General features: G+C 42.5%; 1 protein-coding gene across 15 annotated transcripts in view; it reads right to left on the reverse strand.

Annotated features, from left to right (window-relative positions):
• Positions 1–26604, reverse strand: part of CDKL2 (cyclin dependent kinase like 2) — a 60054-nt gene that overhangs the window by 22108 nt on the left and 11342 nt on the right. For 8 of the 15 annotated variants that reach the window (XM_053259607.1, XM_053259605.1, XM_053259608.1 and 5 more), the window contains 10 exons: positions 25481–25675; positions 24231–24425; positions 17400–17578; positions 16577–16689; positions 15200–15339; positions 14330–14418; positions 8638–8761; positions 6919–6957; positions 6791–6835; positions 3093–3412 (listed from right to left, as the gene is read on the reverse strand). In XM_053259607.1, coding sequence (XP_053115582.1) covers positions 3093–3412; positions 6791–6835; positions 6919–6957; positions 8638–8761; positions 14330–14418; positions 15200–15339; positions 16577–16689; positions 17400–17578; positions 24231–24425; positions 25481–25648 — 1412 coding nt within the window. In that variant the 5' untranslated portion in view covers positions 25649–25675. The remainder of the gene's footprint in view (positions 1–3092; positions 3413–6790; positions 6836–6918; positions 6958–8637; positions 8762–14329; positions 14419–15199; positions 15340–16576; positions 16690–17399; positions 17579–24230; positions 24426–25480; positions 25676–26604) is intronic. The other 7 variants (XM_053259612.1, XM_053259614.1, XM_053259613.1 and 4 more) reach the window with 7 other exon arrangements.

Consider the following 26604-nt stretch of genomic DNA (forward strand, 5'->3'; position numbering starts at 1 on the left):
TAAATATATCTTGCAAGAAGAGACATTGTGCTCCTTCACTAGGCAGATCAAACATAGGTTGTGGAGGCCCTTTGAGAGAAGCTTGGCATTACAGCCTCTGCATCTCTCAAAACTCCGTTTTTCCTCAGACATTTTAAGGATAGTCAAAGTCCATTCCAAAGTCAAAGACACCAGCGAAGTCCGGAAGCCGTTCCAAGTTAAAAACCGATAAATAGTCTGTTATATTTTACATAAGAATTCACAAGGAAGAACTTTACTGACAAAGAGCGGCAGCCTGAGGACTGAACTCAATGGTGGTTGGAAAAGAATTGAAGAACATGGTGCCTGGCCCGCCTTTAAACAGCACATTGTAGGCGTGGCTTGATCGTCTCAACAAGCTGCGGCATTCTACCATGAGAGTCCTGTGCAGGGCCATTACCCATTCTTATGGATTTTGGTGGATCTTGATCCAGATCCCAAATTTCTGAAACTTTGAAGGGAAGAAGAGACAGGGACAAGCAGCAATTATTCAAATACCTGTTGGTTTAAGATATTTCTATACCACCCAAAACTTGCGTCTCTGGGCAGTTTACAATTAAAATCATTTAAAACATCAAATCAATTAACAATTAAAATCATTTAAAACATTAAATACATTTTAAACCTAGTATTAAAAATTTTAAAACTATAAATACAATTAAAAGCCTGGGTGAATAAATGTGTCTTCAGTGCTTTTTAAAAAGTTGCCAGAGATGGGGAGGCTCTTATTTCAACATGGAAAGCATTCCAAAGTCTAGGAGCAGCAACGGAGAAGGCCAGTTCCCAAGTAGCCGCCAGATGAGTTGGTGGCAACCGCAGACGAACCTCTCCAGATGATCTTAACAGGCAGTGGGGCATGTAAAGAGGCCCTAAGCTTATTTACTCATAACGAGGCATACTGAAGGATGGTAGCCAGAAAAGCTAACCACAGCCATACATCACCAAGGCTGACCCACTTACAGGAGTGTGGTCCTGAAGCTATGAGAAATCCATGGTTCAAATCTCACCTTAGACATAGATTTATTAGATGGCTGAAGGCAAGTCATGTTCAATCCCTCAGCTTTGGCCATTACCCAAGGACTTTCTGTAATATGGGCCTAATGATAACTTACAGGGATGTTATAAGTATTACTAAAATAATGCATGTGAAGCACTTTGAACATTCTACAGAGCAATACACAATGCTACATATTATGAACATTTCACATATTATGCAGGGACGTATAGTGCTGAGAAAAAGTTTGTGAACCCAAAGTAGAATAATGAGAATCACACTGCAAGGTCTGACCATGATGCTCTTTGTGTAATCGAAACCAGACTTTCCTAATGCAATAAAAGGACTGAATTAAACAATACTGCATTTCTTGAGACATAATAATGTACAAAGTGGGAACAATCAGAATAAATCAGGATTCGTGTGTGAGCTGGTAAGTGAACCCCTAGCGTCCCTAGCACAGTTAATGGGCTAATTACAATAGGGGGCCTAACTAAATGGGTAACAAGTAAACCACCCCTCAGAGGAAATCTGCATGACTGAGTTTGGGCAACCTATCCTATATAAATTTCCAAATGTTAGCTCTGCACCATGACAGTCAGTGGGAACTTGTTATACCACAATCAAAAGAAATTCCAAAGGACCTATGAAAAAGAGTGGTTGATGCTCATCTGCCTAGTCAGGGTTACAAGGCCATTTCTAAGCACTTGGGGTTTCACCCATTCACTGTCAGGCAGTCTACAAATAGGAAAAGTTGAAGATTACGGTAATTCTACCCAGGAGTGGTTGCCCTGCCAAGATTACCCCAAGAGCAACATGGGAAACCACCCACATTGTCAAAAGGAACCCCAGACTAACACCGAAAGATCTGCAGGCCTCTCACGCTGTGACTGATGTGAGGGTTCATGCATCAATTATCAGGAAAAAATTGAATGGGAATAGTGTTCATGGGAGGATAGCTAGGAAGAAACCACTGCACTCTAAAAATAACATTGCTGCTTGGCTGTTTTTCAAGGAGCATCTGGATTACTCACAAGGCTTCTGGAATAATGCTCTCTGGACAGATGAATCAAAAATGGACTCAGTATACAGCAGCTTCCTATGTTCCTATGACTGTCAAGCATGGTGGTGGAGGCATCATGGTTTGGGGCTGCTTTGCTGCACCTGAATGGCTTGCCATCATTGATGGAACCATGAATTCTGCTGCATATCAGAAAATTCTAGAGGATACTGTCAGACCAGCTGTTCAAGAACTGAAGCTGAGCTGAAAGTGGACCATGCAGGAAGCCAATGACCCTAAACATTCAAGGAAGAGGAAGGAGGAGGAGGAAGGAGGAGGTTTTGTGTTTTGGAGCAGCCAAGTCAAAGTCCTGACCTAAACCCTATTGTGGCAAGAGCTGAAGAGAGCTGATCATACAAAGAAACACCCTCAAATGTCACAGAGCTGAAAAGGTTTTGTATGGAAGAATGGGTTGAGATTCCTCCAAGCCGATGTGGGAGAATGATCACCAGTTACTGGAAATGTTTAGTTGCAATTATTGATGCTCAAGGAGCTGCCACCAATTACTGAATGAAAGGTTCACATATTTTCACACAAGGATGCCTGTTGTTGAATCTTTCTGTTGAGTGAATATTCAAAATATATCCTTTTTGCCAGAGTTACTTATTCATTGGGGTTGCCTTTCTCTCTTATCAAGATTTAGCATAGGATCTAGCCTTGTTTTAAATAAAAATTGTGCTAACGTACAGACCATCCTAGGGGGTTCACAAACATTTTCTCAGCACTGTAGGTTTGCCACGGTCTACATGCTCAATAGGGAGTTGCAGCAAAGCACAGCACTCTGATGAGCCAGTGTTCCCATAAGATACATGTTTTCACATTCTCATGTTTATATTTTTAGATGTACACTTAAAACCTCAGGTGTACATCTGGATAAACAATTTGTGAAGTGTTCCTTATTTGAGATTAGGCAGGGTACAAAGACAGACTCTAAGAAGGCAGAACTTGAATTGTGCTAGAATGAAGTTAAGTAATCCTGCAGTGTTGCCATAAACTTGGTTGCTCTATTCTAATTTGTACCTGTAATTATGGGTTCCTGGTTTTGTCCCCATGCCAGAAGTCCCACTGATGCTTGGTGTCATCATGGAATAGTTCTGCATAATGGGAGGAATCACCATGCTGGGATTCTTCATATAATCCAGACTGTTACTCAAGTCCTTGAAACTTGTAGGTGGAATTGCTTTGACCTGTCCAGTTCCAGTCTCATGCAGGAAACTTGTATTTGAAGATCTGTCAGCTTTTTCTAGGTCATCCTTGGACAATTTTATTCTAAACAGTTTGGAGTCTTTGATCTTTGAATCCATGCTGAAGTCCTGTTTCAAAACATAAGTGCCACAGTACTAAAAATGAATTAGTGCAGGAGTAAGAATGAATTTACTGCTGTTAAGTGAAGGATTCCAGAAATATCTTGGATTGCCTATTGCCAAGAAACTTTCCATATGATGACATATTCCATGATGAAGATAAATTCTTCTTTGCTGATTCCTACTGCTGGTGCTGGTGCTGCTGGGGGTTTAGATGATGTACAGCCCCTCCTGATTTTTTTGGCCTCTATTAGTCATCCAATTTGTGGGGGAAAGAGTATTTTTTCAACATTATTTTTTCTCTAACATGAATGCACAGTGCAACATTTTGCACAAGGAAGGAAGGGTGTGGATGGCCATAGCACAACCTGCAGAGAAGTGGTTGCCTGCATAGATGGTGACGTATGGAAGGTCTGACTCTCAAGGATTTTATTGTATTGTTCTTGCACAATTGTGCTTTTATTTAGTCTTTAGAGAAACATTTTCTCCCCTTCCAGCTACGTATGCTGCTTTCTCTCTCCATCACAACCTGTGAGTGTCTGTGTGTGTGGGGGTCCCTCCTCCAAATGATTGTTACTGTTGCTCTTGATTCAGTGTTGCAAAGAACTAGTCACTTCAAAGCATCATGTGCTTGTAACCTTGTTTACCTCTCTCACTACTCCAAGATCAGGATATTAAGATAGCCAGAAATCAAGCCTCAAACCTTGGTGTGGCCAGATAAAAATTCTTTGAGCTACCTGAATGAAAATACTACAGTATAATGGCATCACAAAGGTCTGCCATGCATTTAGTTTTCATCTCACTCTGACAAGAAACAAAATGGTTATAATCATTTTAGTGATTTCCCATTCTAGCCTATGAGTGAAGCATTGGGGAAAGATACAAGGATAGCCATACCCTCTTCTTAAGATTGAAACTCCTAGTGATCTACCACTACTACCACCTCTTCCTCTGCTCTCCTATTGGATCTCCACCAGGATCATTTAATTGTTAAAAATATATATGCAATATTTGCACCAACGTAGTTATTCTCCCCCGCACCCAGTAATTAAAGAACGAAGGATCAGCAATCTGAGATTTTTTAAAAAAATGAAGTTGTGGTCCCAGAAGTACAACTGATACATCTTTACTTAGAGGTAAATCCCATTCACTTCAGTGGAACTTAATCTCAAGAAAGTGTGTAAAGGACTGAAGTCAAGTCACTAGATGGGGATGATGCAGCAGTAGGAAAGGGAAACAATATAGCAAGATTTTTAGGAAGTAATTCCTTTAGACATCATTAGCAAAGTCCAGAGAACAAGGAGACATTTGATTTCTTTCAATCAAGTTCAAAGCTCCACAGGAATTTCGAGAGAAGTGTGTGTGTGTGTGTCTGTGTGTCTGTGTGTGGGGTGGGGTGGGGTGGGGGGAAGGAATGTTGTAAAAGAACAGTAAACCAGAAGTGCTGCAGCAACAACAAAATTGGCAGTGGGGTGGGGAGTAAACATTGCTTTCTCTGATGTGCACATTAAGCACTTGGGGGCGGGGCAGTGAAAATGGGCAGAGGTGGGAGAGACAGAAAGGGACCATAACCTGCAATGTCCACCTTGATGCAGATAAAAAGAATAACAGAGTGAGTTATTACAGGTGCAGATGCCCAAGAATTTCCCGCAATCAGTTCTTGCACAAGCCCACTGAACCTATCACTTCAGGATTTGTGTCCAAGTGTACATCTTGTTCTCATATATCTTCATTAACTTCTAAAGCTGCTTTACTCCTTTCTCAAAAAGCTAATTCCTGGTGTACTTCTTAGGCATTAAATTGACCGGCCTCCACTTTCAGTACATCTAATTGAGCACTTATTGATTCAACATGTTTGATGTTTCAATGACTTACATGTTGCTGTGCTGCATGCCATTCATGGAAAGGGGATACATACACAAGGCTTCTGTAACAGTTGAGAGCCAGAAGAGTGGCTCAGGAGTGAAGACATATGGCTTAGTGCACACACAGGAGACCCCATCCACACTAGCATAGAGGACAGGCTCTTAGCTGTTGAGGAACCAATGAGCATGCATCCCCTTTCTGTGGTGGCACACTGCATGGAAAGTAAGCCAGTGAAAAGAAAGAAGCTGCTTCTTGTTGAACCACATCTGAGGAGGAATTTATCCTCCTGCCATGAATACTCTCTAAAAAATCATCTTCCTCAAAAAACTTCACAAACTGCATCTTTAAATGACGGCTTCTTCGTAGTAGTTCTCATAAAGAATTGGGCATAAACGTTATGCTTTCTAATTCTACATCTGTTCTGTATCTTCTTTGTGATTTTGCCAGAGGCATCAGGCCAGCTACTAAAGAGTCCAGCCTCTATCACCACAAATAGTGGTTGACTTTGTTAAATGGATTAATTTTGTTAAATAGTTATTTAATTTGTGCAATCTCTTCAAAAAATCCAAGTAGTTCGCTAGTCAATAAGCACTAATTGCAGACTAATTATCCACTCAATGTCATACTGAAATTCCACAAACCTGTATCACTACCAGGAACTTCAAGATAGAAGGCACCATCATTTAAGAGATAAGAGGAGCTCTTATTTAAATCTTGACAGAGCTCCCTCTCTCCCAATTCCTCAAAATCATGCTAAAATCATGCGTTGTGACCCATTTCTAAAGTCTATTATTTTTGTTTAAATGATGTTTTAAAAAAGAGACAGATAATGCAAATTTACATGAGCTTTTAGGCTCCTTGTTAGAACCGGTCTATATTTTCTTTAAAGCAAAGCTTTTCAAAAACTGAAAACCCTAAAATGCAAGCAAAACTTGACATTATGGAGGTTCTTGAAGGGACAAGAGGAGAGGGAGAGGGAGGAACTGAACTGCTGCAGTCATAATATAGATGAGGCTCCTCAGCAAAGCACAATCAGCCCCATGCTTCATGTTCCACAAGAGTCACTCATAAGGCACAGCAAGGTTGGTGCCAGGTTCTAGAGGACCCTCGGCCAAGTGCCTTGGTGGGTTCCCTAAATGCTAGTAGTGGTGGCTTAGTTAGGCAGCGGGGCAGCAGAAGTCTGGAGCACTTCATGGTAGCTGCCATCTTTTTTAAACACTTAGCATTACATTGCATTGTTAAAAAAACATAGCAGTTATAAATGTGGCCACTGTGAAGTGCACTGGATCGCTGGCACTGCCTCGCTACTCAAGTAAGCCTAAACGTTTGGGGGAGGCTTACCAGGATTGCAGAGCAACAGAGGTCTGGAGCTTTTTGTAGCAGTTGTGATGATGGCCGTCCAAAACCCACCACTAACCATTCTGACACCTCCACAGCTTTAGCCATCACTAAGTAGTATATTGGTAGTTGGTGTGGTTGAGTGGTTAGAGAGTCTGACTAAGAACAAAAAGACTCCTGTCCAAATCTCCATTCAGCCATAAAGCTTACCTGGGTGACTTTGGGCCAGCTGACCTGATTTTCCTCACAAGGTTGCTGTAAGGATATAACAGAAAATGAACCATGTACACTATTTTAAGCATCTTGAAGGAAGGATAGACTATATATGTAATACATACATAAGCAGGGATCCAGTCAGTCTTCAAACATAAGATTTTCTGGAATAATCACAAACCCATTAAAAATATGACGTATTAAAATATTAACTCTTGCAAACATATCTCTTTCTCCAAAGCAAAGCTATTGTGTGATTGCATAAAAACAATATTAGTTTTTAATTGTCTGAAGAAGAGGACTTCAGTTTTGTTTTGTGTTCTCAACAATTACAATAGTTTTTTTAAAGACCAATTGTTATATATTATATTTTTCCATTCATGGGATGTCAGGCTGACCTCATTATTTCTTTTGTGCTCTTTTTCTCAGTTAGCAGGCTAAAACACATTTGAAGTTATCACATAGTAGCCCCATGCAGACTTTCTAGTGCCTACCTGTGGGGTGTGGGGTAGGGGAATGTGCAACTGAAATGCAGATGGGGGGGGGAATCAGCTAGTGTCAATGACAAGAAATAGTTTTCAAAGAATCTTTATCTCAAACATGTAGAAAGTCATACCTTCATTGTAATTAAAATGATGGGGATGTTCATTTCCTATTTATGTAAAATGATGGTAGAGGAAGGATTTAAAAGAAGACAGAAAACATACAATACAGGAGGATGTTGCAAATCTGTTAGCTCGGCTAACCCAACAGGATTTACAATCCCCTTCAGCACTCTCCCTGTGAGTTAACAGAAAGTAGCAGCGAAGCTACACGAAGGAAAATAAAAGGCTCCTAAAGAAAAATGGTAAATGAATTAAGTCCCCTGAACTGAACTAGGTACCCCCCTCTAACAATAACTGAGTAATAACTGAAAAGAAAACACAGAGCAAGGAATGAAAAGAACGAAGGACACCAGAACAAGGAATTAACGGAACAAAGCAGGAAAGCACAAACATTTGTTGTATTGTTTTATGCCTGTTTTTATATGTTTTTATATGTTTTATTTGTTGTATTGTTTTATGCCTGTTTTTATATGTTTTTATACTCTTAGCATGTTGTTTTTATTGTATGTTTTTAACTTTTGTAAACTGCCTTGGGGCTATATTTTAACGAAAGGCGGTATAAAAATGCAAAAATAAATAAATAAATAAATAAAATAAACAAGGACAAACTGGAACTAGGAAAAGTTGGGAATTCAAAATAGCACACGGTCTGCGATCAGTGAAAGTAGCTAACAGCATCTGAGCAATTGACAGACTGCTAAATATATATGGCTCAAGAGAACTAGCCTTCCCTGTGTCGGCACTTCTGCTTCCTCTCTTATGATCTCCTGTGCCTACATGTCTCCCACTGAGCTTTCCTCTTGAGACGTCTTCTCAAGACAGGTGAAATCCCAGCCTCCTCCTCATCAGGAATCATGTCTGGCAGCTGTTCTGAATCCTCGGCTCCAGAGTCTGGTCTTCCTGCCAAATCCTGTTGCTGTGCCTCTGAACCCTCACTAGCAGGAGAATCCTCCCGTTCATGCTCTGACTCTTCTGAGTCAGAAGTCTGAGCCATAACATCAGGCCATAGTTTAGTAGTAGAACACATGCTCTGCATGCAGAAGGTCTCAATGCCCCACGTCTCCAGTTAAAAGGACCTAAGGTAGCTGGGCGAGAAAAGATCTCTAACCAAGACCTTGGGGATCCAGTACAAGTGAGAGTACTAGGCTAGATGGGCCAATAGTCTGACTCGAAATGAGGCATCTTCATTTATGAATATTCAGCACTTGTATGTAAAAGAAATAAATGAGTTTCACAAACCTGGATTAAAAGCATTTTTCTTTCATCACCAGAGTCATCTTTGTCTTTCCTGCTTATTTTTGATTTCTTGGGCAATGGGTGGTCTCTTTCTTTTTGAATCTTTGCTTTAAGCTCCTGAGTAAATCTTAGATTTCATGTTTTAAAAAACAAATGTACAAAATGAATCTTTTACTGATTGCTCAAATATATCCAAACAAAAATATATGCTAAGTTTAAAACACACCACACATACACATTATATCCCTCCCTTCCGCCAAGGAGTTTGGAGCAGCACATATTATCCATCTTAACCTAAAAACCCTGAAAGGTAGGTGTCGGGGTTTCCCACCCTCTTCTGAGAGACAGGGTTGTTTACCCAGTCAAATGGCAGTGTGCCGAGAGAAGTAGGGGGCTCCAGACGCCAGGACAACCCCAGTAATTACCCTTCAGGAGTCAGGAAGGGCTCAGAGTGACGTGCAATAGTTGCCGGGGGATGGGTGGGTGCAGCCCAAGAGGCAGCAGAATGGTGGAGATGGAATAGCGATGATATCAGTTCCACAGCTGCAAACGGGTTTAGAAATGCAAGTGAAGGGGGTGGAGTTGGAAAGTCCCCTTTGGAGGCCAGGGATTGGGTGGCCCATCCACTTGCCTGGCCAGGAAAGAGGGAGCAAGCTGGAAGTGGGGAGGAGTGTCCTAAATGTAGGGCTTTATTTAAGGCAGGGGCTGCCGAAGTTGAGACAATCAGCAGGGATGGGGTTTGTTGGACTGGTGGACTCCCAGAGAGGAGCTCAGACTTTTGGCTCCTGCTGATAGGAGAAGGAGTGGAGTGAATATACTTCCCTCCTCCCCCAACAGTGAGGCAATGCCCATGCCTATAACTGAGTGTGAGAGGGTGGAAAGGTTATTTAGAGCATTCCTCCTCCCTAAACATGGACAGTAAGTACCGAGAGAAGATTGCAATCTGGCTCTGGAAACTCCAGCACTTTAGAAGGAGAGGGACAATCAGGACAAGGATGAGAGGTAAGATCCAGGGACTTAGAAACATTTTAGATCGCACTGCATTCCATCCCTCCGCTCACCTACCTCATTTTCTTGTTCTAGGCAGCCACAGCAAGTCATTCTCACTCACTCATGTGAGCAGCTAATGTATGAACTAGTGACCCAGAAGTTTCAAGTGAAAAAATTTCCATTATCCCAAAGACAGATTTTAGAAGATCCATGATGATGGGAATTGCTGCACTGAAAATGTCTGTGGTTCTTGTGCACACATTGTACTCCTCATATTAGTAGACCATTTACATGACCACAAAACAGCAAAAAAATCAGTGGCTAATATGAATCAGCCATCATTTGTGTAAATTCATTGCATTTTAATAGCAATTTGAGATACTGTTTTGGGGGGCCACATAAGGCTGGTAACAGACATTCAGCAGCAAACACAGAATTCCAAAATATGCTTCTGACTGGGAAGGTGAAGCATGTGGGAGCATTCGCAGTGAGGAAGTAGAGAGTGAGATGGGAAGTACTTAACCTTCCCTGCCCCAAAATGTTTTTCTACAGGTGGGCTCCAAGTTCATGTTTTCTCACCAAGCACCCAACTTAAAGGGTAGCACAGGAAATGTAGCAAACAGGGGAAGGGTTGAGTAACTCCATTCACTGCTTTCCCTTGCAACACTACTCAACCACCCACTTTGCACAGTTTAGGCATTCCAGGGCAGTGAAAGATTTCATATCCACCATGACAACCATGGGTTTGTCACAACATTAAGTGCTTGCAATGGGTCCATAGGGGTCTTTGGGCTAGGGGAGGAGAGCTGGACTTGTAAGTTTGAGTTGGTAGTAGGCATGAGTTGTCCCCTTTACTCAGCAGAATCCATCCTGGTTTGCATTTGGATGGGACATTACATGTGAACGATGTAAGATATTCTCCTTACAGGATGGGGCCATAGTTTATTTATTCATTTAAAATATTTATTGACCCACCCCTCTAGTATACTACTGCTCGAGGTGGCTCACAATATTAATAAAACAGATACAATGTAAAATAAGAGACTAATAAAATTAAACAAGTTAAACAATTTAAAGCCCAAGTTAAAACGGAGGCGGGGAAAGGAGCTCCCAGTCAAAGATTCAACAAACAGCTGACTGGGGAAACTCTGCAGGGGCTGACTGGCCCCATCCCTGGTACTGGCCACGACCCCTGCATCTTATATCAGATGCAGAGGGCGTGGCTACATTCTCCCCAGTCAGCGTTTCATTGAAATACTGACTGGCTAGGCTGTTCCCCCAAGCCCAGCCAGTATTTCATTGTAACACTGACTGGGGAGGAGAGGGGCTCACTTCGTGCTCCTAGCTGGAAAGCGCTCTATTCACCGGCTGGGTGCGGGAGGGTGCAAGGGGGTGCCCTGCACAAGGGAAAAGAGATGACTTAGTGCCAACCACCCCAATCCTGGTGGCTAAGGGATGGTCACCCCCTCTTGCTCCATTGTCCCCACGCCCATGCCTCCAGGTGACATCAACATTTTATGTGAGGTAGGTGACTAGATGACTGGAGGAGTCTTCTCAGTGATAGTATCTCATTTGTGGAATGTTCATCTCAAGGAGGCTTGCCTGGCACCTATGCCAGTGCCTTTTTGGTGCCAGCAAAGAGCTTTTTATTTTCCCAGGTCTTTTAGTCTCTGCTGAGCTATTTTAATGCTGGCTTTGATCTGTGGTCCTAATTTTGCATTGTTTTATGTGTTGCTTATTTATTTAACTAACTAACAAAACATATTTTTATACTGCCCCAAAACTAACTAACCAACCAACATATTTTTATACTGCCCCAAATTTATGTCTCTGGGCAGTTTTCAACAAAGCAAAATAAATTACAACAGAAAAGGTTACAACATTACAACAATTTAAAAATGTAAAACAATATTTAAAAACAATGTTAAAACTATCAAAACAGATTTTAATTAAAAGCCTGGATGAACAGATGTGTCTTTAAAAGACTTTTAAAAAGTTGTCAGAGATGGGGAGGCTCTTATTTCAGCAGGAAGTGCATTCCAAAGCTTTGGGGCAGCAGCAGAGAAGGCCCATCCCTGAGTAGCCACCAGACAAGCCAGTGGCAACTGCAGACGGACCTCTCCTGATGATCTCAATGGGCAGTGAGGTTCATGATAAAGACATTCTCTTAAACACCCAGGGCCCAAGACATTGAGTGCTTTATAGGTTATAACCAGCACCTTGTATTTTGCCTGGAAACTTATGGGCAGCCAGTGTAGCTCTTTCAATACAAGAGTAATATGATCTCTCCGAGATGACCCAGAGACCAACCTGGCTGCCACATTCTGGACCAACTGGGGTTTCCGGACTACATACAAAGGCTGCTCCACATAGAGTGAATTGCAGTAATCCAGTCTGGAGGTTACCAGCATATGTACCACCATTTTGAGGTTGTTTATCTCAAGAAATGGATGCAGCTGGCATATCAGCCAAAGCTGATAGAAGGCACTTTTGGCCACTACCTCAACCTGGGACACCAAGGAGAGACTTGGATCCAGAAGCACACCCAGACTGCGTACCTGTTCCTTCCAGGGAAGTGACTTCATCCAGAATAGGCAGATCAAACTCATCTCTATGTGCTATTGCTATTGCTAGTGCTATCTCCTGATTTTCGACCCTGCACAATGAGTACCTCCATCTTATCTGGATTCAGTCTCAGTTTGTTATCCCTCATCCAGCCCATCACCGCCTCCAGGCAGGTATTTAGGGAGGTTATGCCTTCTCTTGATGATGTTGACATGGAGAAATAGATTTGGGCATCGTCAGCATACTGATAGCACCCTACACCAATTCTCCTGATGATCTATTCCAGCAGTTTTATGTAGATGTTAAACAACATCGGAGACAATATGGAGCCCTGAGGGACACCATCAGATTTTGAAGAACAACGGTGTCCAAGGGACACCATCTGGAATCTGCCCAAGAGGTAGGGGCAGAACCACTGCAAAGAAGTGCCTCCCACTCCCTCAGACGCTCCAGAAGGATACTATGGTCAATAGCATCGAATGACAGTCTCCACCCCACAGTCCGTCCGAAAGCCAGTTTGGAATGGGTCTAGATAATCAGTTTCCTTCAAAACTGTCTGGAACTGGGAGGCCACCACCCTCTCAATTACCTTGCCCAGCCACAGAAGGTTGGAGACAGGCCTGTAGTTGCTCAACTCAGAGATCTAAAGCAGTCTTCTTCAGAAGTGGTATAATAATTGCTTCCTTAAGACAAGGAGGCATCCTGCCCTCCCTCATTTATAATCTCTACCAGGCCTTCTACAACAACCTCTCTGTCAGATCGTATAAGCCATGTTGGGCAAAGGTCAAGAGAACAGGTGGTAGGCTGCACCATTCCAATCAGCTCGTCCACATCCTCAGGAGTCACAAACTGGAAATGATTCAACCTAACCATCACTGGACACTTCCACATCAGACACGAAGTAATTGTGGAGACTGAGTCTAAGTCGGCCCAAATATGAGAGATTTCCCCCACAAAGAATTCATTAAATACTTCACAGTGGGTAATTAATGGTTCCAGATTCTGATTAAAGGGAGGAGGGCACTACTAGCCCTCTCAGAACCCTGAACAACTCTGCTGGACATGAATTTGCAAATGTAATACAGGCAGAAAAGAATCGCATTTTTTGCCTGAGCATAGATCTTCAAATTGCCTGAGCATTGATCTTCAAATGTGCTCCATGTTGTTATCTGTCGGATTTGAGTTGAGTCTTCTCCACTTGCGCTCCAGTCATCTACCCTGCAGTTTCAGCCCCCATAGTTCTTCCATATTCCAAGGGGCCAATTTTGAAGCGGGTCGGAGAGGATGCTTAGGAGCGATCATGTCTACTGCCCTGGTGAGTTTCCTGTTCTAGTTTCCCACCAGGGCATCAACAGGATCGCCGGCAGAGCCAACATTAAATCCCTCCCAGGCTTCTTGGAATCCTATTGGATCCAATAACCTTCTTGGGTGGACCATCCAAATAGGCCCCTCAGCTCTGCGAAGGTGGGAAATGATTGTGAGTCCAACCTTAACCAGATGGTGGTCCATCCATGACAATGGGGAAATCACAGGAGTCACCACTGATGGAACACCACCCTGATCAGAGCGAAAGTTGAGATCAAGTATGTGACCAGCAATGTGCGTCGGTCCCAAGACCACTTGGTATAGGCCCATAGTTGTCATGGCCACTATGAACTCCTGAGCCACCCTGGACAGATTGGTCCAGAAATGAACACTGAAGTTCCCCAACACCACAAGTCTGGTGGACTCCAACACCAAACCTGTGACCAAGTCCATCAGCTCAGTTAGGTACTCTGTTGAGCAGTGGGGCGATCGGTACACCAAGAGAAGTCCCAATCTATCCCTGATCCTCAAACTTAAGTACACACATTTTATATGGACTGATATTTAACAGGGATCCTGGTAATGGAGATATTATTCTTATAGACCGCTTACTGTATCAATTTTTGCTGTTTTAACTTGTAAGCTCCCCTGGAAATAATTTTTATTGAAAGTGGCATTCAACATTTTAAAAGAAATAAATCTTGCATTTCTACTGAATGTCTAGTTCCAGTTTAAAATAGGATTGTTTTATGTGTGGATTTTCTACACACACAGGAAATCTCTGTATTTTTTCCTTGTACAGCATAGTTCAACTGAACAAGACAATTCAACCCACCTTTCGGCAAAATCATCTTTGATAAACAGATCACACTGGAGCAAGTCAGCACAGGATGGCCTTTTGTCTGGATCAATCTGCAGACACCGCTGAAATAAGATTTTTTTAAAAAACCACCCTTAGTTTTTTTAAAAAACAATCCTTTCTTAGAATACAATGGAATAAAAAGAAAAGCCACTATCTATTTGGTATTAGCTAAAATCCAAAGAACAGCATGGCTAGCTTCACACACCCAAGAAAGGCTTGTGTTTCTCAAACAGTAGCAACAACCCTTTTTTCCACTTTTGAAACTGAGGGGACTTTCAAAAACTGCTTGTGATATGGTATGGTGGAAAAGGCTAAAACACATACACACACACCTTCAGACTCATACTCACACACTTTAAAAGAAATCAGTATGACCTGCCACTCAGCACTGAGGTTTGAAGGTTAAACATATAGTTTGGTTCATTCAATTGCCAGCTGGAAATTCCATACATGTGGTTGAGATAGCATTACACATGATATAATGTGATATAAGCCAAAGTGCAAGAGTCAGAAAGCACAGGTCTCTTCATCAGGCAAAAGAAAAGGTTGGACTTCTGGTACGTATGCCAAACCTGACCAATCCAGAGGCCTCACACTACTACTTGTCAATCACAGATGATGATGTTTTACACCCCTATTCAGTTCTGTGTCTGAAGCACGAACTGGAACTAGAGCATACACAGTCTATGATAGCTTACTGGGCTTTATGCCACTTCCATAACACAAGTTGCCAGTTCAAATTTCAGATCTCACAACACATTTATGATTTCTCTCTCCTAATTCATTATCAAAGATCTTAGGAACAGAGAAAATAGAGAAGGAATGGAATAATAAGCAACTCACCTTAGTAAATTCTATGACTGCAGCAGAGAGCTTGGGATACCGTTTTTCAAGAGGTTCAACTTCCTTGATCTCAGGCAACCTCACTCCAGCAAATAGAGGGTTTTTATAGAACAATTCTTGGTGCCTTGGGATTAAGTTACCTGAAATTTATGATCACTTATAATACTACTTAGCAGCCATCAAACACAAAACTGCTAAAAGCTTAAGGCAATAGCCAGGGCTGTTTATAGCCAGTGCTAAAAATCCAAAATAAAATTCAAGAAAACTCAAATTCTGCAACAACAAAGTTCAGTTCTACAGCTGATATAAATTATACATATATGCAGGGTTTATTTTATTGTGCCTAATTTAGTTTTCTTAAGCTAGTCCTGAGTATGACAAGGAGCTATTCATAGCCATGGAACTCATGACTCTGTCCACTGGAAATTTTATTCAGTAACACCCCTGGTTTCTGAGATTTTACCAGACATTTCTCAGAAAACTTTCAAACATAAGGGCTAAAACTGTCCTTTATTTTTTTAACTAAAAGGAAGCTGAATTCTACAGCCATTACCATGTTCTGTGGTGTCTTTGTACTCCCACAGAATCAGAGCGAACACATAGTCCTGCGAAGAGCCCACAGTCCCAGAACCAGGCACAAAGGAGACTTCTCAGTGCTTTGGAATTGATTGCTCTATGGCCAGGATGCTCAAGTCACATAAGAAAAGATAAAACTAACTAAGGAAAAGAGGACAAATCCTCATTAGTAACTAATTTTACTGGAGGACCATGTTGATGGTCCAGTACATGCAGGTTATAAAAGCCTTGTCATCTACCAAGCAAGTTCTCTGTGAGATGGTGGTGGGGGCACTTCCTTGTTCACGACTTAGTCTTGCCATCTAGCCAAACTGACACATACACACGTCTCCCATATCTGAGTAGGAACAAGAGGTACATATTGGGGGTGTTGCTTGGCCTCTGCTGGGTTCTGGCAGTACTGGTACACTGGCCATAATGACACCCCTCCCCATGTGCTTTCTGTTCTTGCTGAGTAACAGAAGGTACAAAGAGGGGTCTTGGCCTTGCTTGGCCATAACACACAAAAACAGAGGCCAAGCAAGACTCACACCTCTTTTTGAACAAGAACAGGGGGCAGAGAGGTCAGCTTGCCCAAGGTACTCTAGAGTACCATGACCTATCAGTCACTTTCCTCCTCAAGATCAAGATCTGCCTCTGTTCCAGAATGTGAACTAAAACCAAGAAGAGTTAAGGAAGGTTCATCACAGTACTTTATCCAGCACCCCCAAGTCTTGCAGGTTACCTTGCTTCAGTCTTCACTGTGATCCTGGACATTTAATTCCACTAGCTACATAGAAGAAACAAGGAATGTATGCTTACCCAGATTTTTCATGATATGGTATAACTGGTCAATATCAGAGTCTCCAGGGAACAAGGGCTCTCCTATAAGCATTTCTGTTACCAGGCAGCCAACGGCCCAAATATCAACAGCCCTATGGAGGAATAGTCAACACTATACTATGGCCTCTTTCGGACGTCAAGTAAAGCTGTGGGTCTAACCAACCCACAGTTTGCCTCCATTCCCCCAGTGTGCTCCCAAATGATCATCATTTGCAGTTTAGGAGACCAAAATGGGGAGGAACTGGTTCTGCGGGCTTCCTCCGACATATGAAGGAAAGTGGCAGCAGCCAATTGCATTCAAGAGAGACAGGGGCTTCCTAAACTTAACTCCAGTTTCTGCAAGCCGCACAAACCGGACAATACATTGGACCTTCAGTTTGGTGAGTTTACCTTAATTCAAACTGAGGGTTTATTTGGAGGTTTGGTGGAGGGATCGGAACCGTGGTTGGGTTCAGGAACCGCAGTTCTGATTATTCGGACATCACAGGGGGCAAACCTGAGGTGAGTTCGCCTCAGATTTCCCGTGATGTCCGAAGGCGGCCATAGAATCGGCTTTGCCAAAATATACCTTTTATTATAACCACAAAATAAACTCATCAATTTTTGGCTACACTTGGGACTAGAGCATGCATTATAATCACCATGAAGATACTGTCAAAAACAGCTTTTCCAAGACAACCAGTCCCTGCTTGGGCTGAAATTGGCCTGAAATTATACACCATTTGGACATCGATTTTATTATTATGCAAAGTTTGCTTGAAAAACTAGAGAAAACTTAATGTCATATTCTAAAGTGCCTTACTTGCCATATTTGATATCTCCAACCAATAGCTCAGGAGCTCGATACCACCGTGTTGCCACATAATCTGTGTAAGTTTCACCTGGGGCTGCTAGTGTTCGAGCAAAACCAAAGTCGCAAAGTTTGATAATTCCCGAATGGGAGACCAGTATATTCTCAGGTTTAATATCTCTGTGTATGATCTAAGAAGGATATATTTTCAGGTTAGTAAGGTCTCTATAATCTTATATATTGCAAACATGGATCCATTAAAAATGTCTTTTGGGTCTCTCAGCAGCTTTTGATATCATTGATAGTAAGAGATTAAAGCCTTTGCCTCAGAGCTAGTTCACGTGGGGGGACAAGAAATGCTGAGTCATCCCTGGTGAGCTGCCTGGCTGGGCTTCTCATAAAACTATTCTATATTTCCAATAGATTTAAAATGCTGTCGCCGCCACCACTCTTATCAGCAGAGCCTGAACCTCCCTGGGCTTGGGGTGGAATAACCCAAGGGAAACTTTCTTAATTTTACTATTGGATAAGTACAAAAACCTTCCACATGTATGCCTACACTTGGTGAGAAAACTGATACCTGCTAAGCCTTTAAGGACACTTTTGCATCAGAGAAATAATCTCTTCTGGCCCCCTTTTCCTGAGTTAAAAACCAATTCTGAGAGGCTTGTAAAAAGAAAAGAACAAAAAACCAGCTTTATTCAATTACTACAGACTGCTTCCGTCTGAGACGTTTAGCTTTAGATACACACAAAAATACTTATTAGATTAGAAAATAGGTTGTCTTAGGCTTCAGTTTTAGGTTGCATTTAGGCACACTTAGATGTTTACAGAGCCTTTTGCAACGCCCTAGGTGGATTGAGCGTAGGCCAGTGTTTCTTATTTTAATTACGTTGCAGGTAAACAATAATAGAACACTATCAGGGATATACAAAGCACACAGACAAAGAAATATGAGTTCCTAATGCACAGTCTGACTAAACAAACTGTACCCTATGCTGGTTTCCCTTTTCCTTGAAAACTCACCAAAACTCCTGATGAGAAATCAAGCTTCCTGCAGATCTTTCACCCTGAGAGATTAACCTGCAGCCTCCAGCCATGAGGCATCCGACCCCATGCTAGTCCACACTCTCTGAACAGACTTGCTTTCTTGTTCCCAGAATTCCCAGCAACAGCTCTCTAGGTCCCATCCCTGTGGTGGACTGATTGTGCGACTTCTGGAGGTCACCAGCCAGTCAGTCAAGACAAGGGTTCACTTGCAATTAACTCCTTAGAGGGAGGGGAGCCTGGTCACTACAGTGACCATGGCATTTTTATGAGTTGCCTGACAGATTTGGGACTGGGAGGCACTGTTTTACAGTGGTTCTGCTCCTACCTCTCAGGCAGATTTTAGATGGTGTCACTTGGAGACTGTTACTCTTCAAAGTGAGAACTTTTTATGGTATTCCACAGGGCTCTGTACTGTCTCCAATGCTTTTCAACATCTACATGAAACTGCTGGGAGAGTTCATCAGGAGATTTGGTGCAGGGTTCTATCTGTACACTAATGATACCCAAATCTATTTCTCCATGTCAATATTATCAGGAGATGGCATAACTTCCCTAAATGTAGGCAGTAATGGGCTGGATGAAGGATAACAAACTGAAGCTGAATCCAAGTAGATGGAAGTATTTATTATGTGGGGTCAGAACTCAAGAGATTATTTAGATATACCTGTCCTGGATGGGGTTTCACTCTCCCAGAAGGAACAGGTATGTAGTTTGGGAGTACTCCTGGATCCAAACCTCCCCCTGGTGTCTCAGGTTGAGGCAGTGGCCAGGAGGGCTTTTTATCAGCCTTGACTGATATGACAGCAATGCCCATTTCTTGAGATAAATGACCTTAAAACAGTGGTGCATATGTTGGTAGCCTCCAGACTTCAATGTGCTTTATCTTGGGTTGCCTTTGTATATACAGTGGTCCCTCGACTTACGTATTTAATCCATTCCGAACGCACGTTCGGAGGTCGAAATTTTCGTAAGTCGAAGTGCACACCACGGAAGTCTGGAAACATTCGTAAGTCGAGGAAACCGCATCTAAAAATTCGTAGGTCGAGTAAGCTGAATCTAAACCGGCAACTACTTCCGGTCTTTTTTGTCGCTCGTAACTCGAAAACATCGGATGTCAAGTAGTTCGTAGGTCGAGGGATTACTGTAGTTTGGAAACAACTGGTGCAGAATGCAGCAAATAATGGTGAATTGTCCCTTTGCTAAGCAGGATCTGCCCTGGTTTCCATTTGAATGGAAGACTACATGTGTGAGCACTGTAAGATATTCCCCTTAGGAGATGGGACGACTCTGGGAAGGGCATCTGCATGTAGAAGGTTCCAGGTTCCCCCCTGGCATTTCCAAGATAGGGCTGAGAGATACTCCTGCCTGCAACCTTGCAGAAACTGCTGCCTGTCTGTGTAGACAATACTGGATTAGATGGTCCAATGGTCTCACTCACTCAGTAAGTACGTAATAATTTATTAGGATCAGTGACCAGTCAACATACACACCAAAATATAAATCAGCATAAAACAAAACAAAACAGTAAAACTAGATAACAAAATATCAGGTTATACAAAAATCTTAGTTACAACTACTCAGATGTTCCCATCTCAGTTTACAGGCTTCTGCACAGAATCTTGCTGTCCCCGCTGTGACAGCTGCATGTTGATCTGCCAAAAGATAGGAGATGTAATACTCTTCTGATTGGTCTCACTCAGTAGAAGGCAGCTTCCTATGTTCCTATGCAATGACTCGCAACATCAAGTGATGTCTTGAATGTGTAAAAGGGTCATCACAATGTAATGCTTCAGATGAATTTTTGTATCACCTATGCCTGTCTCTCTGAGCCTATCTCTAAGGAGGTGGGATCACAATGGCAAGCCCAGTTCCCAACCTGAACATATGCCTTTTTAAATCTGCTTAAAGCCTTGGCACATACAATTCTCTCCATAATTGAGAACCCTGAGAAAGCAAGGTGCACAGTCAAGAGAAGAGAGCCCTCTACATGTACAGGGGGACACATGTAGGACAGGACTAAGGACATGCAATTCTTCTTTACATACAGTATGCATTTGCTGAACATCTGAAAAAACTATTGTTGACAAGGATTTACTCTAAAAAAATTTTTGCCCTTTAGTAGCAAATATATATTTGCATTACACTAGCTTAACCCACGCAGAGCATCTGCGTGCTAGTACCTGATTGCTCCCCTCACCCCCTGCCACAGCTCCCCTCACCTCAGAGATCTTTCCACCCTCACCTGAGCCACACTCTTGCTCCTCCTCCTCTATCCCGTTGCTTCCATCCTCCTCATCTCTCTTGGTCATAGCCAGAGGCGGAGCCATCATTGGACGAACGGGTTCAAAGAACCCAGGCCACCAATGGGAAAAGGCTGCCGAGCCCCGTGGCTCAGGCTCCATAGGAGCCCAGAGCAAAGGGGGAAATGTTATATCGGGCAGTCGGAGCTGCCTAAAATAATTGGTGAAGAGTTAGCCCGGGCTCTCAGTAGCCCAGGGGTGGGAGGGGGAAGGCTCTCGGTGGCCCGGGCGTGGGAGGGGGGAGTTCACTCTGGGCTCCTCCGGAGCCTGAGCCATGCCCCCGTGTGCGTGACATCACATGCACGAGCATATTGGAGGGAGCCGCTGAGTGGGGCTGGATGCAGGCCGCCGCTCGGCTGGCTCCGTGCCTGGTCATGGCTGCAGTGTTGCTGGCACCTATTGGCCAAGCTGCAGCCCCCTATCCCCAGAAACCTCTCCACCCTCACCCAAGCCCCGCTCCTGCTCCTTCCCACAGGAGCAGCAGCAGTGGTTGACTAGGCCCTTCCTTGCTGCTGCTGCCGCCGCCGCCGCCATAGCCACTCATTCCCCTCAGGCTGCTGACAGGCTCAGGCCCATCCCTTGCCCTTCCTTCTTTATCTGTTACCCTCCCTTCTTTTTCTCTCTCCTCCTTTCACTCTTCCCCTCTGTCTTTCTTCCCCTTCTTTCTCCCCCCCACTTTGTTTCTCTCTCTCTCCCCCTTCCTGAGTTAACAGATATTGTTCATCTTGTTTTCTCATCTAATTCACACAACAGCAGCTTCCTTCTCCTGAAGGGGCTCTTCCTTCCCTCATAGAGAGGAGAGCTGGTCTTGTGGTAGCAAGCATGACTTGTCCTTTTAGCTAAGCAGAGTCCACCCTGGCTGTATATGAATGGGAGACTTGAAGTGTGAGCACTGCAAGATATTCCCCTTAGGGGATGGAGCCACTCTGAGAAGAGCAGAAGGTTTCAAGTTCCCTCCCTGGCTTTTCCAAAATAGGGCTGAGAGAGATTCCTGCCTGCAAACTTGGAGAAGCTGCTGCCAGTCTGTGAAGACAATACTGAGCTAGATGGACCTATGGTCTGACTCAGTATATAGCAGCTTCCTATGTTCCTATGACCCCTCTCTTCACAGACCCCTGCTCACTATCCTTTTATATAGAGAGATTACTCTCTTCTACAATCAAGAACATCTTCCAACCAGTAACAGTTGCATTCCAACTGACCCTAACCATCACAGGCTCCTCCTCCCTATCTGCATATGGAATCCCCACTGCCCAATCACCACGGTGCCACTGGCTCCTCCTTCCTGCATATGGAATCCTCTACATATGGAATCCTCACTGCCCAATCACCATGGTGCTTCTGCTCTCATAGGCTCCTCCTCCCTATCTGCATATGGAATCCCCACTGCCCAATCAGGTGCTTCTGCTCATGAACTCTTGCGAGAGTTGCCATACTGTAATGCACCACTCAGAAGTTTGTGGAATATAGGCCTGGAATATAGGCCTGTGTCTGATTTCATTTTATATTAAGAAATGAAATCACACCTGAACTCTGGGTGAACTGCCTGCTCTGCAAAGGGAGAGGCGCATTCCAGCATTGCATTGTGAACTGGATACTTAAGAAAACACAAAGGGCCAGGCCTGAGCTATATCAATATGCTAAAATGCAACGGACCACCAGATAATGTCTGTGGAAAAGGCCAGGGGCTGAACTCCTCTTTTCTGTTGCAAGAAATCTGTGTTAATCTTTGTCAGTGATGCTCTGCTATGCCCAAAGGGGATCATTCAGTTGCTATCTATAGGAATTCCACCCTAGAAGAACACCTGTAGATTTAGTCCTTTTTCTAACATCTGCCATGCCCAAAGGGGATTCTATAGAAATTCAACATAGATAGATGCATACAAAGGAAACACCTGTAGACATTAATTCTTACTTTACTAACACTTTAACACCTTTTGGGAAGAGAAGATTCCCTTTGTAACTCAAAGATGCACATTTGCTTTGGGCAATGCCCCCTCCTCAAGATAGCAGCTAACAGAAGATTGAGATCTCTGAACTGACCAAATATCCTGAGAGATTTTTGGTAATTAACAGACAATATTCAGAGGATAGCAGGAATAAACGCCTTTGTGATCCAGAAGACTCAAATGGACATCAAAGGATGGAACCACTATAATAAGGAGTCTCTGGACATGGCAGATTAGCAATCTTTTGCCTACAGCAAAAGCTGCTCACGAGGATCCCAGAGCTTGCTGCTAAGCCGCGGGGCAAAGCTGGAACTCTGTTTATGAACAGGAGCTGTCTGTGACTTCTACTGCGCAGTGAGAAGTCAAGACTCTCCAGCCATGGTGTTCTGGCTCTCAGCCATGCCCTGAGCAGACTGCAAAAAGGCTCCTGTCTCCTGCCAAAGGCCTGGCTTCTTCAACTGAAGAGATTCGCCGCTCTCAAATCTCTCTCCTCCTGGTAAATATGCTGCATCTACAAGCCTGGAACTCCTTCATCCCTTCCCCTTCTCCTGCTCCCTTCCCCTCTTCCCCCTACTAATTCCTGAATCTTCCCCAAACCGTGCCCGCCCCCAGTCTACCTCCCCCCCCCCTCTTTTCTGCCTGTATCTGAATCGTATTAGGCTTTAGGAAGATTTAATACACACACATATGTTAGTTAGGCACATTACACTACACCTTGAATCAGAAACATGTTCTTAATGTGGATTATTTTGTCCTGGTGAGCAACTCTTTATAATAAAGCCCATTGAACTTTCTGAGTGTGTCTCTCTCTATCTCTTTTTGCGCGCCCAGATCCTACATGGTCACCATCTCCAAGAACCAACTCAGTTTGTGTATGATGTGATTTTGCCTCTTTCCCTCTGAGCATGTACAGAGTGCGAAACTAGGTATAGTTCACAACAATACACGGGATTAGCCACAGGTATGCCTTAGAGAATTATATACCGTATATAGAAGATATATAGATATTTTAGAGGGGTCTTTTCCAGCCTCAGTTTTCCTTCCTTTCATCTCCCTTATGTCTCCTTTAGATGGTTAGCCCTTCCAGATAGGGACCTGTCTTTTCATTCCATTTAAAACACCATGCACATGGGTGGTGCTATATAATAATGAATAGATAACAACAACGATGGGTAAAATTGTGACAACCTCAGTGGTTGTTTCACACCAAGTTCCTCAGTCCATATTTCTAGCCCACATTATCGTAGTGGAAAATCCAAAATTACACTGGCACTGGGTCCTAAAGTCTCAGAAATTCAAAAGCAAATGCATTTTCCGAATATTGAATTGACACATTTATCAAACATTCCACCTAGCTAACACTCAAAAGGAGACTTGTAACAATGATAATGCCAGATATTAACCTGGTTGATTCTGACTCTTGTATATCTGATCTCCATTTGAAACAAAAGGCTTAACTGCCAGAACCAATGCATGCAATGTACTGAATCAAGAACAAACAACAGACAGGTACAACAGTTGAGCAGGTACAACAGCTTACTTACATTATGGCTATGGCAAAATCCGATCCCCTTTATAATCTGAAATAAGTATTTCCGAACTCTATTGTAATCCAGGCCATTTGGAAACATCTCAAGATCATCAAGGACTGTGTGGTCCACAAATTCAAACACCAAGTACCATCGTTTTTTCTTCTTGCAGACTTCCAGCAGGTTCACCAAGTTCTCATGCCTTAATTGCTATCAGGAGACAACAAATGCGTCACAAAACCATGATACACAGAGCCTGATCACATTCATCATAATTGCCTCTTGAACACATACTGTAATGCTAAATACTTAATAATGATAGTATAATGCAATCTAACTCAATGATACAGATTTTGACTATTCTGTATTTGAAAGTCATTCCTATAGTTTTCAGGGGGCTTACTCTTCTGTGTGTGTAGGATTCCACTCTTAGTATTTATAAATTACTATTGTTAAAAATTCAAAACTGTTCACATATACATTATCTCAGTGATCCGTACAACAACCCTGTAAGGTCCATCATCATTGTCCACCCCAAAGTATTAGAGCTGTAACATTTAATTCACAGATTAATCAACTAAAGATACTTGATAAGGGCCAACTTGAATATGAGAAGCTAACAGTTAAAGGCTATTTTGGTTCTGGTTCTTGCTTTGTATTAGGGAATTAAAAAAATAAATAAAGTTGGCCTTCTTTCTACCAAGTCACAGCTCTTGTTTATGAAGTCTTCCTTCATAACTTCCTTCCATATTTCAAAAATATGTATCTTGACATTTTGGTAATATACCAATTTATTAAGTTAACCAATTAATACATTAATCAGTTAAGACTGATGATTAACTATTTTTATTAACTGGCAGATAGTTTTGCATATTATTAAGGGTAGGGGCAAAAATGTTACAACTGGTGGTTTGCCAGGAAGCACATAGTGAGCTCATGCCCAGCCTGAGATTTGAACCAGGCAAGGGTCTTCTAGCTCACACCTCATACTTTCATCACTATGTTACACCAGCTCTTTACATAGTCCTGACAGCTCACTAGGACAGATCTCAGCTTCAGACTCCTTTCTGATAAAATGTGGAGGACAGGAGAGTGGAGAAGAGACTTATTTAGAAATATAAGTTCCATTAAAGTTATTCTTTAAAATATGTATGACCTTACAGTAGCTGACTTTATTACATAACTCACAAATGGTCTAACTGTATCTGTTCCATGCGTCTTCAATCATGTAGCTTATATTGTTATTCGAAAACACTGCAGCTCACCTTGAGAAGCTTGATTTCTCTCATGGCAATTTTTTTAACCATCTTATCATCCTCACTTTCCAAAAATTTCTTGATGGCGACTATTCTTCCAGTCTCCTTGTTCCTGCATTTCATCACCATGCCATAGCTTCCTTCTCCCACAAGCCCAAGGATCTCATATTTTTCCATTTGAATTCAAACAGATGGTCTCCTATGCTATAAGACAGAAATCAAGGTCATTGTGTAGCCAGTGGATACAAATGAGATGACTTTGAGAATGGGAAGAAAGGAAACCAAGCCTTGCTAACTCCTTTTAAAAATAACTGGCCACCAATTTTCTGATCACACCTCCCCACCCCCATCCCTTTTATGTCTTGCAAAACTGAATGCTGGATCAGCTCTCAGTCTTGCCATTTCCATCATGCTTCAGTTTTTATTTTGTTTGTAAATTAAAGTGGCATACATGTGTTTACATACATATGGGTCACCTACTGAATCATTTAGTATGACTAAGTCCCATTGAAATCAATAGGGCTTAAGTTATTCCTGACTAACTTGTTCCATTGATTTCAATAGCTCCTAGACACGTGTGTTCATTCTTTCTCATCTTGTAAAAAAGAAGAAATTTATTTAAAAATTAAAGAACAGTTGTAAAACTACTTAGGGGATGCAGACAGGGAGGTATGTTGGCGAAGTTACTGGTACTTCATAGAGTGTGCCCATAGAGACCAGCTCTGGCCTGTGAGGACTGTTGGGGCAGCCCCTCACCACCACCTTCCCAGAAGTACGGAAAGACCAATGTGCCCTGAGAGGAAAGCAAGAAAGGAGGCACCCAGGCCAGGGAGCTCTTGTCCTCAGCTCCTGAAAAGACCAACAGACTGAGACGTTTTATTAATTTGTTATTTGCTGCTTTTAATATTGTAAACCACTTCAAGTGCCTTTGTCAAGGCAGAAAGGCAATTTAAAAATGTAGTTGTTAATAAATAATAATAATAATAATAATAATAATAATAATAATAATAATAATAATATTGCAATCCCAGGGGATAGACGAGTTGATGAAAAACAAATGGAGAAAACAACTAAATACAAGGACCTTCAGACTGAATTTGAGCGGCTCTGGGAAAAGAAAACAGTAGTGGTGC

This window comes from Hemicordylus capensis, chromosome 6 (assembly GCF_027244095.1).
Source record: "Hemicordylus capensis ecotype Gifberg chromosome 6, rHemCap1.1.pri, whole genome shotgun sequence".
Classification (NCBI taxonomy): domain Eukaryota; kingdom Metazoa; phylum Chordata; class Lepidosauria; order Squamata; family Cordylidae; genus Hemicordylus; species Hemicordylus capensis.